The sequence below is a fragment of the Netta rufina genome (assembly GCF_964035555.1).
Source record: "Netta rufina genome assembly, chromosome: 1".
In the NCBI taxonomy this organism is placed as follows: Eukaryota; Metazoa; Chordata; class Aves; order Anseriformes; family Anatidae; genus Netta; species Netta rufina.
Window position 1 is genome coordinate 153563757 of NC_140123.1, and position 18577 is coordinate 153582333.

Here is an 18577-nt window from a genome sequence, read left to right on the forward strand (position 1 = left end):
AGAAGTACCCTTTTGCACTTGTTTCCCATCTCCTCCGTAACATTGATATAAAGACATTCTTTAATTGGAAAAGAAAGGGTTTCCTGAGCAACTCATGTTGTGTAGTTCTCTATGTAGAGAAAAAAAAAAAAGGCATCTTCAAGCGTTCCGCTTTATGAAGTGGTTTTGCTAGTTTATGTTTGTGCTATTGAGCTGTTGATTTAAAAAAAAAAAAAAAAAAAAAAAAAGGACTTAAGTGCTATGATTTGAGGCTCATGTGTTGTACATACAGGTTAATGATAATTTTTGTCAAGTCCTTCTAACGTTCCCTTAGTAGAGCAGCATATGCATGATATCTGTTCCGAGTTACAGTGCGATATGCACAGCCACTTCCAGCAAGGTAACTGTGTTAACAGGTGAGCTATTTTCCATGCAGTAGAGAAATCTTCGATACAAGTTAATAATGAACAAAATATGAAGTTGTACAGCCAACACTGAATTAAACGTGGACCTTTTGCAATGCGTCCTGTTCTGCTGTAGGACACCGTGGTGATTCTGTGGAGCACCCAACTGCCCTTGCTGAACACTAATTCTCTGGGTTTTTAACAAGAAGCAGAGGATTTCTGCTTTTCCTTTTCATGTTCTTAGCTCTTTTTTCCTTGAAGTATGTCTTTTGGGTTTCCTTCCACCTACGGCAGAAAGGTGGTTCTAAACACGGTGAAACAGTGCAGTGGTTCAGTGTCTTGGGCACCAGTGACCTCTCTCCTTCTCCTGTCTCGTTGCTCCTCACTGATGGCATTTCCCTGCTCAGTCTTGGAAAGTCCAATAAAGTGGAGAAGGACTGCCACAGCGAAACGTGGGTTGTCCAGAATAATTTTTATAGTAAATTATGACAGCGTGCTGTAGGTGGAGGAGAAAAATAAAGTATTTTTTGTGTTGTTTTGAAGCTGCGAATGACTTCAGGCCAACTTGCCGATTACCTACTTGGCTACATGATGGTTTGGGGCATTTACGTCAGCTCGCTTTTGTGAGGTGATTTTAGACAGCTTGAGGCCTTTTGAGCAGAGAGTGTGCTTTTGGTTGCTTTATCAGAATCATTGCAGTATGTAAATTGGAACCGAGTTTTAAGCTAAAATTTCGTGCTGTTAGACAGCTAGCCATTTAGCAAGGGGGTAGTTAAATTGCAGTGGCAGCAGAGACCCCCTTTTCGTCTCCAAGCGTCCTGTTGTTGCCAGTCAGAAATGGAGTGAATGCAAATCTTGCCCAGAAAGCTCTCAGTTAATGCCAGAAGCTCCAAAAAAAATGCCTCAGTTTATGGCAGCTAGACCAGCGACGGGAACAGTTTGTCACCACACGGTGCTGCACGTTGAGCACGAGTGGTCGCCAACAGCATGACGCAGTGAATTCAGAAACGTGCCACCTGTTGGGTACCTTCACAATTAACTTTTTTTTTTTTTTTTTAATTTTGAATGGTGCCTAAGTAATAGCAACTGGAATTCAGATTTTCCTGTTGTTAACTTGGATGTATAGTGGTAAACCAACGGTTTTGGACCCTTGCGCAGTCCTGCAAGTCAGTTATATTTTGCAAAACCAAAATTGAGGGCTTTTCTAGCTGTGGTCAGTGCAGGATAGAGGGTTCTGAATGATCTGAACGTGTTGAGTGTTAGCCAGTTCAGCGATGCTCATGTGTCATTATTCTATCCAAATAGGATTACATACCCAACAATTGCTAATGGGATTCATTTTTATACGTAATTACTACTCAGGAGTCCTCGTAGAATTACATAACCACTTTCCTTGAGCGCGCCTGTGTGCGTTATCTCGGTTCTTACACAAGAAACCAGTTTCACCCCTTCCCTTTACTCCGTTGTAAATAGAAATTAAATTCTTAGAATTTCCCCCTGTACTGTGGTATCTCGCAGCCGGTAGGAACTTCAATCACACGTGTCACCAGCGTTCTCCGGATTTGGATGGGAGGTTGTGGGTAAAGTTGGAAGAAAACTTATTTCTGATTGTAACCTTGCTCCTTTCAGTTCTGTGCAGCTGGAATACTGCGGTGTTCCTACAGAGGCAGCTTATGTGAGGTGACCAGAAAGGAGGCACTTGCTGTAAGTAATGAACTTGGCATGGAAACGGGGGAAAAACGCAACACCCTAAACAAACACTTGAGAAAAAGGCTAGCCTGGGAGTCCTGACACTGTGCAGGATATTTGGCTGCTTCATAGATTTCCTAACCCAGCTAAGCAAAGTGCTGCTCTTGGCTCAGTTAGAACCAGAAGTGCGTACAGAACAGTTTGGGGGTTATGCTGCGTGGATGCAGTTGTGGTCTGCCAGGGCAGGGCTTACTTTATGTAAGCCACCAGCAGGTAGGTTGAGTGATTTGTTTCTGTTACTGCAAGATAACGCATACTGAATCAGATTTCTCAGTGCACCTGGATATTGAATGACCAAGTGTTGTAGTTACGTTGTGAGTGCTTGGTAAGGACCTGGCACAGTTTTTGGTGGGCAGGGGGAGTTCCTTTTCTCACTTTGTTGTCAGCAGTGCCTAAATTGTAGGTGGGCTTTCTTGTTTCCTTTCATTTTTGGTTCCTCTCCCTTCTTGCTTGAGCATTTGGTGGCTACGTAATCAAACTGTGCCTTCTTTCCTTTAAATTTTTTTTCCTTTGCAGTCTGGGCAAGCATGTTGACACATCTTAAAACCCTGGCTGGTCAAAATAGATGCTCCGTCTGAAGACTTGCGTTAGGAGGTGTATCCACAATATTTAAATATTGTTCTGACTATGGTGGATGCTGGGATTCTCTTCGCTGTAACATCTTTGCAGTCCTGCTCAGCTACATGTCATGCTCCATTACCTAGCCTGTTTTCAGTGGATTCTAGTCTTTTGAACTACTTTGACTTTGCTAATTAACTTTGTTATTGCTCTAGAAATGTAATCCTAAATTTATCAGAGTAATGGAAGGAGAATGATCAGTCTTTTGTTGTCTTCTGTCTGTTAAAGTGAAATAGATACTCACTAGAGGCCTTTTTCTGTTAGTGGTAGGAATCCATACTCCTCATGAACAAGACTCTGTGATGAGGTAGGACAGGTTATTGGCATAATTAGTAGCAGTTCTCTCTCTTCCCATCGAGACATTAGTGGTCCAAAAGCATGTGGTGGTTTGGCTGGAATTTTAAATGCTTTTGCTAGATAGTAATGCTGCGGTATTTCCATGTCCGTCCTGTAGCAAGCCCTTTTGGAAAAAAAGCTGTTATTTGGATAGCTTCTGCAGTGTTTCATATGCCCCAACTTCAGATGCTTTGCTGTCAGCAATGGCACAGACGTGAGGCTTGCCTTTTGGCTCATACCCTCGTTGGTGGGGGTGGATGTCGGATACGTTTCCTGAAACTGCTAGGTCAACGGCAAGCAGCCTTCGGCTACACCTGTAAGGTATTTTGTACTTGACTGCACGGATAAATAACAGTGTTTTACGTGGCATTGCTGGATATTTCTGAGATGTTTCAGAGAGATGGGTGGCAATTTCCCATTCAGACAAGGAATTCAGTTTTCCCTTCTTTTCTGTTAATTGGAAATTAATAGGGAAAGCTGAAAACTCAAAGATAACAGAGTGGGCTGCTCTCACCTCTGCGTATTACATTCATTGTATGGCAGTAGTAAAAGTATTTCCTTAATCTCTACTGTCCAGTGAAGCCAGGTAAATGCAGCTTGCTTTACTTAGCGAACTGGGATGAAAGCAGTGTTTGTTCACTGAAGGAAATGTTAAGAAGTGGTAAATGTTACAGCTTCTTACTCATTCCAGGGTATGCATTCACTTACTGCAAACTTAATCAGGAGTTTGACTTTTGGTAGACTTCTGTCTCCAGAGCCTTACTTTGTAACAATAATTTAAAATGCCTTATTAATGTACTTAATAGTTTTCCAAGTGAAGATGTACATTTCGGAGTGGTTGAGAAGACAGCATGTTGCACTTGTGCTTCCATACTGCTTTGCATGTTCATTTCTGGCTGGAAAGCCATCATTTCAGTTCTGTACCTACAGATAGCTAACAGTTCAAAACAGTTAAAACAGTTCAAAACTGTTGTGAAAAGGATAAAATGATAATAATGAGGAAATTATAACGTGCTGCCAAAAATAACATATTCAGCAGCTATGAAGCTGTAGTGCTTAGTTTAAATGATAACGTTTGTTTTAGGAGGTATTTCCATTATATTACCATTATATTGTGATGAGAAATCATTAGCTTTTTGTTTCTTCTTTTTTTTTTTCTTCTCCCCTCTATTCCCCCGGTGCTTCCAGTGGCGAGGTTTCTACAAACTGGTAACCACAGTAAATCCTTGGAAGAGGAATTTCCTGTTCAATATCAGTTTGATGTTTCTGTCATGCAGCAGTATGCAGTATGTGTTGTTCATCAGACTTCAATGTCAGGCTGTAGTATATAGTATTTATTCTGCTGGTTGATCAGCTTGCTCTCAATCTTCATTAAACAGTCCGACCTCTTAAATGGTTTGTTGGGTTGCAGGATGAGTGTTTTTTTTTCTCTCAAAACTGATTATTGCTCTGAATTGTGTGGTGGTGTGTGAGTAATAATTACGTGGAAGCAATATACAGTATTATGGTTTTGACATTTTCTTGGAGGGTGGCTATTTTTAAAACACATTTTCAGCAGTGGTGCTATTTTATACTGTAGAAATCTAAATTTGCTAAAACCTAAGCCTAAATTTGATCCTAAGACTTAGCAAATACATGGGTTTTGCAATATGTAAAATCCTTGCCTTCGAAGAATAATTGCCTTGATTAGAGTGGCGGTTGAGGTGGAAGAATAGTGAGGAGAAAAGTACGTTTCCCTCTTACTCTAACCTTGGCCGTAGCTCTTCCTCTTCTCCCCCTGATACTGCATACATTACTTTGGGGAAGAGGAGGAGCCTGTGCTGCTTCTTTTACAATAAGAATTCTGTATTTACCCTATGTGATCTGACAGTTTTTTTTCTAAATGCTTTGTGAGTAAGGCTTGCTGAGCTTCAGAGGCAATTAACTGTCTTTCGTTTCTACGTGTTTTTATCTGGTAATGACCACCGTTGGCTAATGTATTTATTTATTCATTTTTGTCTACTTCTAGGGTTTCGTTTTTGCACTGAATGTAGCCAGGACGGATCCTTGTGGGCTTTGGCAGCCCTTGGAAACTGTCAAAGGTAAAAAAGAAATAATAATAAAAATCCAAAGTTCAGTATTGCATATCTGAAAGTTGGAGGTGGGAAGAACACTCACCTATACTAGTTTTTAACCACTTTTACAGTATATTGCTAATGTCATGTATTTTCTGGTGTGTTATTTCCTGTGGCTTTGCATGTGAAGATTTTTCTGTAACTGCCTGATGGGATTTGTGTTCGTCAGCTACATTTGATGTGTGTGGTGGTTTTCTTTGAAAATGAATTAATTTCTGATGAGATTTTAAAGTCACTGGATTCTGTAAGTAATTGGCTCCTATAGGCAGTGAAGTTAAACTGAAGCTTTGTTTTTCTTCTGGATGCTCTTGCTTTCATCTCAGTACCTCTCAATTCTCATTTAAAATGACAAAAACTGTTCTGTTCTTTTCCCATATGTTAAATTTTGTGTTGCTTTTGTACAGTCATAACAAGCTCCATGTAACGTGAAACTAGCGATTTGATGTAATATGGCAAGATCATTATTAAAAACTAACACTTCTGTGTCCGCATACCTAGGTAAGGACTAATGGTTGCAATGATGTATCAACGTGATTGTGTTAGTCTCATTTAAGATATAATTCATTACAGAACTGCCTGTTTTCAAGTATGGCATGTATACAAGATCACCATGTTTTGAAGAGCACTTGTGTGCACTTGTTTTGCTTTGTGCTCTTGAGAGAGTTTAGGATCTACCCTCAGTTTCTGCTTACTTTCTATAATGGTGACAGTTTGCACAGCCTTGCTCTTCTTTGAGGGTTTTCCTGTTGGTCATATCTGATTCAGACTTTGCAATTCATAGGAACCACAACTGCTTTTACATCAAAAAGTGCTTCTTTTGCAGCTGCTGTCTTCAGAAGCTTGATATTATTCTTTCCCCTATATCAAATGAAGGGCACTATTTTCCTCTTCAGTCCGTATTTGATGTCTGCTGGCAATCAGAAGACAAAGTGTCGAAAGACCCGTTTATTAGATAAAGTGCTTCATTCCGATAATGCCTTTTTGGTGACCAGCAAATTTGAAGACACCTGGATTCCAGCTCTCTCCTGCTAATAAGGGTTTTATGCTTCTGAACGGCAGACCTTTCTATTTGGGGAACAATCAGCCTTAGGAAGTAGAAGTACCTTGTTCACTGGTAGTACTTGTGAGGGCTTTTTGAGGATATGGAAGTTTGGCTGAGGTTTTATTCACTGGAATACGCTAGAATGCAGTAGTAAGGAGCTAGGTGCTCTGCACTGCTGTAATTACGCTGAATTTCTGACTGGTAGCTGCATCCATCATCCTGATATCACTGAAAAAATTCTGTACATCGTTGCTGCAGAAAGAGATGAAACACAAACAGGATGAAACATGAGACTGATTTGGCCAGATTACATTACGGTAGGAAAATACTGTCTTAGGCATTAAATTTCATAAGAATTAGAGTTCTTCTACTAGTGAGTATTTTTATCTTTGAGAATATTAGATTAAATTTCGAAGAGTTAAATAAATACTGTAATTAACTTCAGACGTGCATCTCCTAGGTTGTACGTTGGCATACCTATATGTTGCCATTGGTTAGACTTCCCTTGGAGTCCCTTCCACTCGGGCTGTAGTTGGTTAATTTTTCCAGAAGACCTCAGATGAAGCTGGGGGACCTTAGTCCTATTTGAGGTAGATTTGGTGGATACACGCAAGAGTGGAAGAAGAGGATTATCGTACTGTGACCTTTTCCAAGACTGACTTCGTTAATAGGTGTCAGGTCTGAAAGTCTAAACAGACTGTCTGTAAACTTTGTCATTTCATCTCCAGGGAGTGTGGTCCATCCAATGTTGGAAATAACTAATTTAATGCTTGGGACTTTGGAAGCTGTTGGGCTCCTTTCCGATCCTGTAGGACCCTAGTACAAGTTCTGATTGCCTCTTTGTACAAAATGAGCTACCCAGTGTGTGATCTTTAGCCCTCTGCTCAGAAGCTTAAGAGGCTTGTCACTGCCAGCAACGTGGAATAATTACGTTGGTTCTTCATACGCTGGCAGTAGGCAGTTGCTTTCTTGGCTGAGAAGTCATCCTTAGTTTAATGACTATTACAAAAGTCTGTCAGAGATGTTTTTTCATGGATTCAGGAATCCCCAAATGCCTGCTTCTGGCAATAAGGAAGATGGAAATGCAGCATTCTTGTGCCAGTGGCTGTATGAATCCTTCCTTTCACAGGGAATTGAAGAAAGTATGTAAAAATGTATTGAATTGGACTCAGAGTTTGTTGCCTGATGCTTTGTCTCCTGAAAAAAGCCACAAGCAAGTGTCATGGGGAAAACTACAACAAAAGGACAGTGCTTAGCAAAAGCTTCCTCTTGCAATAACTCCTGCTGTCTGTGGCTTAAGGTCTTCTTATACCAGCTGTGAGGGTTTATTTTTTTTAAGTGGATTTACTTTTTTTCCCCCTTGTGAATTTTTCCAGTAAATTGGGGCCTTTTTAAACTTCCAGCTTCTTGCCATTCCATGTGAGTGAGTTCACACTAACTGAGCGTGGTATGAAATAATAGAGTCTGTTTTGAACATCAAAGCTGGTAAAACGTGAAGAGTGAGTGACTCATCTCTTTTTTTCCTTCCCCATTGCACTCCATTCTCTGAGCTTTGAATTGTTCTAGTGTATTTAGTCTGTCCTCAGTGGGAGAGTTTGCTTATCTTTGTTCTTGTAGACTTTTTCTGTTTATTTTTTATGTCTTAGTTCTGCTGACTTCTTGGGAGATCTCAGAAGATAAACATAGCAATTTTTTCAGAAGTTCATCTTCAAGTTCTTCTAGCACTCTTAATGCAGCGACCACTCCTCACGGTGGTCTTGTTTTGACGTGACCTCACTTGATTTTATAAACTTCTCTGTTGTGCTTCTGGATGAAAGAAACCAAAACCATTTTGACTGTTGGACCACAGCATGTCTGCCTACTGGGCTGTGGCACTTCCCGACTACTCGAATCCAACATTGCAAAGTCACACTAAGAAAGTCCCTGCCCCAGCGGCGCTGAGGTTGGTTTGGACTCAGAGCGTGGTCGAGTACCATGGACAGGGCCTGCTCGGAGCCTCTGCCCGAGCCCCTGCAGCGGGACAAACAGCTCGCCTGCGGGGAGACACTCTTTTGGGGCACGAAGCTCTTGGTGTCCGTGCCTGATCCACGTCTTGCTTACCTCTCAGTACTTAAGAATTTTGCTTATATGCAACAGGCAGCGTATCTTAGCCTGCCTCTGTCACCCCCACGATTGTAACATCCCCACATTGTGTCCCCATCAGTTTCATTTGTTTTGTGGTAGAAGGGAATTCGCTCATCACATACATACTTTGTGCGTAGGGTGTTCACTGCTAATAGAGCATAACCCCAAATTCCTTTAGGAGTGTCTCCTATGGCATTTCACTTGAGGTGCTTCTCCTTTTGTTTACTTAATCTCCTTGTTAACATGATAAACTCCAGTCTTGTGTGTTAATCTTCTTCAGTGCTGTAGGGACAGGGTTGAAGTTTAGGTTCATCTCCAGTCATTCCTGTATGAATTGATCATGATATACATACCTCTCCGATTTTACAGCAGAATTCCAGGAAGGAGGTGAAAGCTGAACACGTTTCAAGGGCATCGTTTTGTGTTATGCCAGAAATAATTGTTTTGTCGCACTGTTTGTGGAGTTAACTTCCATGCAACGGATTAGGACGTGAAAGGGACAAAATAATACATCTTCATATATTGCTAACTAGGTCTCAATCAGCTTTTTTCATACGCTTCAGAAAGTCTCGTCTGAATATTTGATGTGGTTTTTGACAAACACAATGTATTTGATTTGTTAGGTTAAATCTTGGCTTTGAGAAAGATCAGTACATTCACTCGAAGTCATGGTATTGATTCTATGGCCTGTTAATCTCCGGTTTATGAACTCTTCAGCAAGCATTTTTGTATTTGGAGAGTATTATATCTATTATGCTTTGTGCTAGCATGTGAAGATGAAGGGTAAGATGGAGCAGTGACAATGCTAGTAAAATAGAACTTGATGTGAGGTAATGCCCATTTGGATCTATGAAGTCTGCGCTGGTAAAATCTGTGTGACTGTGCTATTGAGTGGTAACTTTCTTTAGAGAAGTCTGAATCTTCTGGTTACACCTACAAAAGAAGTAGGTTCTTTGTAGATACTGAATATTCTTGCTTAATAGTTCAGAGGTTCAACATTCACTGAAAAGGGAAATAAAGTTTTTGTGACTAAAGCTATGATGATAGTAGTAGTAGTAAAGTTTTTCTGAGGTTTCTCACACCCATACCTCACAGAGAGAATTTGGTGAGAGTTCTGCTTTATCCTCATTCCTCTTAACCCAGAAAAGGAAATTGCTGGAAGTCTGAAAAATGCTGCTGCTTTGCCTGAGACTCTCTGATATTACTGAACATAGCCAGCAGTTTGCTGGTTATAAGGCATGATAAGCTGTAAGCAACATTTTGTGGTTTCAGGCCTTTTGTTTGTCGAATATTCTTCATTTCTTGTGACAGCTTAATAGCCATGAAAAATGTTGTCTACCTATGCATGACATAACAGAAGGCATTGGCAGCCTTACCTTATGAACAGCCTCTAACTTTGAAGCGGAAGAGGTACATTTAGGTGACAAATTTCCAAGCTTTCTCTTTTTGACCTCATTTCAATTTGCACTCCCAAAGTTTCCAGGCTTGGAATTGCTGCAGTAAAGGATGACACAAGAGTCCGTATCTGAGGTGCAGATATGATGCGGAGAGACTTCAAATGGCATTTAAATGCTGGTGCAGTTGGGGAGATGAGCATCTTGAGAGGGACGGTTGTTAAAGGCCAACAGCAGTTTGCTTCATAGTTGTAAGCTTGGTGTGAGCGCTTGCTTTCCAAAGAACTGGAATATGATGGATCTGCTGATAGCAGAAGTTTTGCCTTCTTGACTCAGAGATTCCTTGCTGGCTTTATGCTCTGTTACACCTGAAAGATGGCTTATTCTCTGGTGTCGAAGACATTCTAATCTTTGTAGACTCCCTAACTGTATTGCATGTGTCCATAAGATAAATTTTTAAGATTGGAATTTGGCATCTTGACTTTGTTCAGTTGGAACTGCACAGACAATGTCTACCAAATTAAAAAAGTTACCAGGTAGTGTTGAATACTGGAAACTCTGGGAGCTGTTGGCCTGGGTTAAATTTGAAATAGTGACCAGGAGATGAATGACTTTATCTGTTCCCTGAACCATTTAGAGCCTAGAATATATTTATTTCTAAAATGAAGACAAAGAAAAATAAGAATTCAGAGGTACTCTGGGGTGGCTGGGAATCATAACAGTTTTTTAGACTAATAACCTTTGGATTATCTGTAAGCTGAATTTGCAATGCTTGTATGATCACAAAAGCTATTTTCTAATAAGAAAGATTTGCTCAGCTCTAGTCTCTGATTATTCCTTGCTGACCATAGTTTTATTCAGTAAGCACGATGAATGCATAAAATACTCAGCAATGACATATTTGAACATAAAAAAGAAAGCAGCTTCCTGCTAGGTGTTTTTTTTCTCTTCATTAAGTAGAATTATATTTTATCCTGAGTAGCAGATGCCGTACTTGTTTGTGCAAAACATAAATTCAGCGAATACATGCAGAACGTGAACATTAAAGGTCATAGCCTAGAGTCATTATTTATGTGCACTGCAATCTTGCATAACACTGTTAAAGGCAGCAAAATCATTCTTTTAAAAATCTATCTTTCTTTTTATCTTCTAGGCAGTATTTTGCATTTCTGCAGAGCTTTGCACAGATCCTGTTCCCATGCAAACTGATGAGGGAGAAATACTGGAGGAAGGCAGTCCCAAGGTCAGTGAGGTAAACACCGCTGTATTTTGGAGGAACCAAGAGCTTGCTTGGCTGAAACGGGGAATACGTGGAGTGAACGCTGACTACTGGTGGTATTTTTAAGAAATACCTGCATGCAAATAAACAATTTGTATGACCCTGGAGACATCTAAAAATAACATTTTTAAAGGCTGTTAGGAACACAGGCTTTTTTGTAGCCTGCTAAGGATTGAAAAGTATGTCTGAGTTAGGGCACCACCAGGAAGGAAAGAGGAAACTCTTGAAAAGAAATACTAACTTTGATTGTGTTGTGTTTGTTAGAACTGGAAGGGCTTGCCAAGGTTTCTGTCCTTCCCACCTGCTCTTTGAACTAACTTCAAGAATTAGGCATGTGAGCCCTTAGGTGCAGGTATCAGTGTTTGTGGATTACTGACTGATTGCTTCTCATTACCCTGCATTTGCCAGCATGTGTTCTGTTGTGAGACTGGGTAGGGTGTTGCTTGTAAAGGTATCTATGATACTAGACATTCCTTGTAGAGACAAGAGGCTGTTAAGTGTGCTGTTGAATATCGTGTTGGTTGTGTCCTGCTTTGTGCTACTTCCTGAAGATGCAGATATTGAATTGTGAATTACTTTGGTTTGCATAATGTCACAGTGATTATCTAATTCTTCAGTGGGTTTATAAATGTATTTTATGGTCCTATCTCAACAAGTGAGTGTTAACTTGGCAACTGATCTGTTGTAAAATCCAGCTCCTAAATTTCATGAAGGTCCAAATCATTGTTAGCTTGCTTGTAGTTTTCTGTTAACCTACTTAGCAGCTGAAAAAGGAAATAACTGGAGGACTTAACATTTGTCATTATCGGGCTGTAGTTTTCTGAGAGATGCTCTCATGGTTTTATGCTCTAATAGAACGGAAGATTGAGCTCTAGTCATCATCCTAGGAGGTGATTAATTATGTAAACAATTGGGTGGTTGTCCTATATGTACTTTAGGAACTGTGTTAATTTTAAATGGCTTTGAAGGAAGGCTCAATAGATCAGGAATTGACAAAGGAAAACATATCCATGGATGTACCTGCATCCAGCCAGATGATCGAATGCTTCTCTCAACAAGGATATGATTACACAGATCAGCGGGGGATATTGATGAGAGGAAATGCCATAGTGTAATTAATTACCACTGTTAATGGCGTGGACAATGGTGCTCGCTTTTCATCAAACAGAATTAGTGTGTGTGTGGGCATATGTTTTTGTGTATACACACCCAGGTCCGTGTGTGTATGTATGGATACATAGCTTTTTTTTTTTTTTTTTCTCCTTTTGCCCATGTGGCAGGAAATGGATTGGAGTAACTCTCTTGTGAAAATTACTCTTTTCCTTCAATTAAAAGCATGCTTTTCTCTGGCATGCTTAATTCTGGGTGTAATGACAGATTATAATATTTATCCCACCATCAGGTGTTCCAAAAATATACAGAGCTTAAATTCCAAACAAATCTTTTAGACTGACTAAGTGCGTATGTAGTATGACATGAAATGATTATCATTTAGAGAAGGTAGGAGACTTGGAATCAGAGCTATATAGAATCAATATACTTTAAGCAAAATGTTCTGATGACTACACCTAGTCCTTCTCCCCATCCTGTGACGTACAGGACTAGTCACTGAAGCGTATCCCCCAGTGTTTCTTTAGTCTGTAAATGCTTGTCTTCCCTTTCTTGGGATGCTTTTATAGCTATAACAGTTGAAGGGTATGTCCCAGAAAAACTTAGGCAACGTCTATTTCACTATATTGTCTTGTATCACTAAATGATATACTTCATTTAACAACACTTCCATGATCTAACGAGACATTTTCTTAAAGATATTTTTCTAAGAGATTTTTTAAAACTTCAGTAATGCAGCTGAGTTTCTTTCTTTGTGTCAGGACTATTTTTCCTCTCCTCTTCAGACAGATGACATGAATTTTTGGAAGGAATTAATTTTGTGCTTCAAATACATTAATATAATTATATATCATTCATATTTTATTTGGATCTTTCATTTTTCCCCTTTTATCCATTCCAAAACACTAAGCTGCAAATAAATCCGAAGTATATAACTATTCTTATATTTATTGTTCAGATCAGTGGATCTTCTTTGTTTTTTTTTTTCCAGGTGTTTATACCCATATTTAAGTACTAGGGATCCTTTTGGTCCCCCCTCAGCTTATGGTCTGTTCTCAAAATCCCATAACTTACCTATTCTTTTGCCTTCACTAGAAAACGATTTTTTTGAGCCTGTAAAAGATATCTACAAAAGTCATCATCTTCTAGCATTTTATTTCCTATGAACATTCAAGGAAGACATGGAACATTTGGGTGTATTAGCAGCTCCTTTGAAGCTCTTCTCTTAAACATTGTAGAATTTGAGCCTGCAGCTCATAGGTCTTATTATGAGATTATTTGCTGCTGATTAAGCACGTTCAAGCTACCCCAGTGACAATACGTTTGATTATATCATATATGAGGTCAGGTTAAGGCACCATTCTTAGCCTTTGTTCTGGATAATTCATTTCTAGCCAAAAACAGATTTGTGCAAGTGATAGAAAGAATGAAATTACTGTTTGTGGTGATTCATAGCATCTTTTATTGGCTCCACCAGAATAATTATAATGAAAAAGCAGGCAAGATTTCTCTCTTGAAATGATTTCTTCCATTTTTTTTTTGAGGGCTTCAGCAACAGTAGTGAAGCTATTGTTGCAAAAGATGGAAGAAAAGATTGTAGAATTCGTTTGTATGCCTTTTTGTTTATATCTTGTCACATAAGATCTTATATTTTTACCTAAGATCAATATGAAAAGCCACTTGGTGTTCAAAAAGCAAAGGCCTACATATTGGAATGCCTTGCTGTCAGCTACACTTAAAGTATTTCTCTCCAGTAGGAAATGGTCTTGCTGTGATTATGCTTGATACTCTTTTTTCTTTTCAGAATGCAAGATGCTCAGGGGTCTGGTAGGTATTTCCCCGCTGTTCAGAATTTCTGTCCTATTGTTGTTAGAGGTAAGCTTGAATCAAGTATTCAGGGGTGTCAGGGTCATCTTGACAAAATTCTCTGAGGTAAGATGAACATCAGGATAGAGGGGTCTGCATGCTGCAAGAATTATGGTGCCAGTCTTAAAATAATTTTAAACATTACATGTGGCAACTCAGTGTCATACAGTGGGGACAGAAGGATAACCTACACTTTATTCCTTGTATACTGGCTTGGTTGTACTCTGAGATAACAAGACCAAGCCTTGAGCTGAGAAGATTTACTTCTGCTTTTGAAAAACAAAAGAACGTGCTTTGGGTAGAGCTGAGCAGGTCACTTTAAAGATTAAATACATGTGTGCTTCAAGCTAACATTACGTGAAATATGATCAGAAAATGTACTCCTTGCTGTCAGGCATCATGAGGAGTGGTGGTCTTGCTTGACTCCAGTTGGCCTGGCAGTATTGCTGAAAAAGTTGAACTTCACACTTACCTTTGCTCTTGAAAATGGATCTTCAAGAAATTCATTTCTTCTTGAAATGAATGACAGAAATCCAGTAGCAACGTCTTGGCAAGTAAGCTTAAAGAAGGTCATTGGTGGGCTCAGCCCTAACTTTTTTTCTGAACGTTTGTTTTCCCCACTGTATTAATGTATGCATTTTAAATTCATTTTGCAGTTCATTTATACTACTCACGCTGTTTCTAATGGTACAGTGATTGATACTGTATTAGTTGAGTTGTGCTGTTCTCCTTTTCAATTTTGCACACTTGCAAAGCTTCTATGGCTTTTTTTGGCGGTGTATCCTTTTTCCAGCAAAGAGTGGGTTCCTTCCACACCACCCTCACTGTAGGCCTGTTTTGGAGAACCCTACTGTGTTGGTAGCTTTGTTGCCTGTTTTATTTATTTTTTTGGTCTAAACTGGCTCCATTGTTTGATCTCACAGTTTCTTCCTTGTTGTCAGACTGTCAGAAAACACGCTTTCTGTTAGCATGACATCAACATGGTGAAGACAGCAGGCAGCTGTCAATAGCACCCGTCTGATTCCAATAATCAGATAATATTGGTGCCACAGAGAGGGAGGAGAACGTGTACAAATGTGAGCTTTTTGTAATGTGATTAGTGCTTGAGAAAGTAGTTATTTTTGGCAGACGTAGGAGCTACATTTGACAGGGAATATTGGGTCTGTTTTATCCATGTGATCTGCAGGTAAATATCATACAGCAGTGTATCTTTCACTTTATAAAAAGTGGTGTGGGGGAGTCTGGTTTTCCTTTTTTCAGGATCTTCCCCCCCCCCCCACCCTCTTTTCACTTTTTTAATACAAAGTTTTTGCATAGAACCCAACAACCTCTAATGCTCTTTAGATTATGATTCTTTTTTCTAATTATGTTTTATGGTAGTTGATTTGCCATGTTTGATTATTGAGCTTTTTCCATTAACAGCATCGGTACTCTGAAGATGTCAACAAGCTCTGAGCTTCTTGTTTGTTGCTGATTTTCTTTTCAGCTGCTTTCATCCATCTGTTAAGGATTTTTGCACAGGCAACACTTCAACTTTGTTTCTCAGTTGTTCCTTTACTGTAAAATATTGCAGGAGGAAGCTAAAAGTTTATGCCTGATTCGGAATATTTTTAGATTTCTTTCAATATTGGTCAGGGTTTTGAGCTTAAGTTGCAAACGTCTTTTTCAAAAAATGTGATTGAAATTTTCATGTCAACTGGTGTAAAATTTCTCCCCTCCCACCCTTGAGGTTCCTCATCTTTCAAACCAAAAGCCTGTGAATTTTCAGGGAAGAAGGAATGTTGGCCCACGTAATAGATAAAAAAAGGTATTTATAAATTCATTTATGACGTTTTTACTTGGTGTCGTATATGAGAGAGGAAGAAAATAGTTAATTCTGCCCATTTGATCCTTCATATGATGAAAATCTAGGTACTCAAAGCTTTGCTGAAAAACATGACTCCACAGTGTCCACAGTAACATGTTTTACTCCTGATAGGTGCAGGGAAATGGGAAAGAAACATTTTGCTCTGGATGTATATTGTTATTTCAAGTTTTCATCAGTATTTATAAAAAAAAAATACATAGGAGCAATTATTGAACTGAATAGCAGTCTAGAAATGAGGCTGCATCTCAATACTCTGTGTGGCTGTTAATCATTGTTTTATTTCAAGTTGCCCACCTGTTCATATCTGTCAGAGTGAATCTTCCCCTTGCCTTATTGCCTGCCTGTTCTCATTTTTCTTGCCTCTCGGTGTCTAATTGTGAGCCAGCATTTTCCTTCTGTCTAAATCACTTCAGTACCCTGGTGGTGGTGGCTCTGCTTGTTCTATCCAGAGGCAATCACACAGAGGTGATGAAAAGGTTAAAAAGTACACAGTGCTTACTCAAGAATTTAAGCTATTAAGACTAAAGAAATTTAAGCTTGCCAGAATAGCGTTTGTATTTGATCTGATAAATTACGTGTTTTGATATTTATAAACAGAAGCTTAACATTCAGAAGGAAGTGTTGTTAGGAGGAAGAAATGCCAGCTGGGAGGAGGTACCTGTTAATAAATAAATAAATAAATAAATGTTTCACTAGCTGTGTTTATGAGTAGGCTGTGCTCCGTTTTTGATAGTCGTTGCTACTTGATGTAGACAACAGTGCAAAAGTTAGGCTGGTGTCTTTGCTTGGGATTTACAGTTAACATGGTAAGAAGAAAATCCTATTTGGGTAGTTAAACTTAACACTATGTCCAAAACCTCGACGCCTGTATATCTGGGCCCTTATAGTACTACTGTTGAGTGATACAGAAATGAGTTTCTATTCAGATGGCACTAAATAATTTAAAACATTCAGGCTGAAGGCCTATACAGTGATGAAATGAGCAAAATGCTTTGTCACTGTAATTAAAAAAAGCTGTTTCTGTTTTCCAGGGTAGTAGTGCCCTCTGATATATGGTGCTTCAAGGCTTGACGGTTTCTCTTGCAGAATGAATCCCTGCTACTCTTGAAAATTTTGGCTTATTACAGAGGTGTACTTTCAATCTACAGGAGGTGTACTCTTGAGTTGTAGGAGTCTAAAGTCTTTGTATAAAATATCTCATAAAGTCTTCTGGGAGTAGAGAGGTGTTCTGCCTAGCAAGCACATACCTTGAGCTTCTCCAGAAGGGCAGCAGTTTTAGAACAGTTCTGAGCACAAAGATAGTTTTTCACAAAAGAAACTAATGTTCTTTTCTTCATGCCCTGCTAGCTTCATCTTTCTAGCCTGAAAATGTTAGAAACTTCTTAGTAAAGCAATTTCAAAACCAAAATCTTTGCATAGTGTGGATTTAAAAATAAAAATGTATTGATCTCTCAATGAAGCGTGGACTAGGTTTAAATCTCAGGTTAATAAAGTTCTCTTTTCGTTTAATGACTTATTCCTAAAACTTGTAAAAATGTTCCAACAGATTCCTCTTGTTTTAAAGAGAAATTAACATAATCCGTTAAGGGGAGTATGACTTTGTTTTTCGCTTTTTCTCTTGAACTTGTAATGCTGTGGCCAACAAAAGAGCCTAATAACGCTTTTATAGGAAATACTACATAGGTGGACCTTTCTACAGCGGGGGGAAGAACCTGCTTGTCAGTTTATAATTTTGATCCTTGAAATTTAAAGGCATTGTAGCAAAGACTTATCAATCACAATGCATTATCAGGGTCTGCTGGCATTACAGAACAGCAATTATAAACAAGGTAAAGTTGTTGAAGCATTTCCAAAGAAGAACATGTAATTAGACAGTGCTACTTGAGCTATTTTAGGAATGCCGTTCAGAGCTTGGATGCTTGGGCATTCTTAAAGGGATTCAGCAGGAAGTGCAAGAGTTTGTCAGTTGGCTCTATTGTTTTCTACAAGGGCAAGATGGATTGCTCATTTGAAACCTATTTACCCATAGTGAAGACTAAGATTGCTAAAATATAGATACCAAGACTGGAAGATGACTCCTTCTATCTTCTTTCCTCCGTATACCCTGAAGTGCTATTAAGGTACAAAAAGGAAGGTTAATAGGAGGAGATATTTTCTTTCTCTTGGCAAATACCATCATCACCTGCCAAACTGACTTTGGGATCTGTAAGGACTGCTGCTAGACAATCCTTTGATGCAGCCTTTTCATATGTAGGGTTCATGTGGAGGATATGTAATGGCCTGAAAAGTCACTGCAGTGAACAGGTGCAAATCTGATATCTAGACGAAAAGGTACTTCAGTCTCGAATAAAATTCAGTTTAAACTCACCTTTTCCTTTATTCTAAAGGTTCTTTCTTTTTCGTAAATGTTTTTTTCAATAAAGTTTGCTTGGCTAATACCATCTCTTCAGCTGAATACAGCAGATTGTAATACTTCGCAAAACAGACAAAAAAGCTTAAAAAATGCTTTAAAAAGGAAAGGAAAAAAGGCAGTTCTGCATTTGAGAGCTATCCTGGTATAGTCCCTCTATGATTTTTGGGGCAGAGATGGGCGCGGCCATCGCTTTGTAGCTTTGTTTGTCTCTTCGTGTAGGTGTGCTATTGGCACCCAATTCGAGGGCTGGCCACCACCTTTTCAGAATACTGCCCTTTGATC

At 39.2% G+C, this 18577-nt stretch overlaps 1 protein-coding gene across 13 annotated transcripts in view; it reads left to right on the top strand.

Annotated features, from left to right (window-relative positions):
- TNRC6B (trinucleotide repeat containing adaptor 6B) overlaps nt 1-18577 on the top strand; it is a 127148-nt gene that overhangs the window by 10658 nt on the left and 97913 nt on the right. For 7 of the 13 annotated variants that reach the window (XM_084298609.1, XM_084298621.1, XM_084298624.1 and 4 more), the window contains exons 1-3: nt 2025-2087; nt 5095-5167; nt 10914-11012. In XM_084298609.1, the coding sequence (XP_084154735.1) occupies nt 10959-11012 (54 nt within the window). In that variant the 5' untranslated portion in view covers nt 2025-2087; nt 5095-5167; nt 10914-10958. Of the gene's footprint in view, nt 1-2024; nt 2088-5094; nt 5168-10913; nt 11013-18577 lie in introns of those variants that run through there. The other 6 variants (XM_084298619.1, XM_084298622.1, XM_084298617.1 and 3 more) reach the window with 3 other exon arrangements.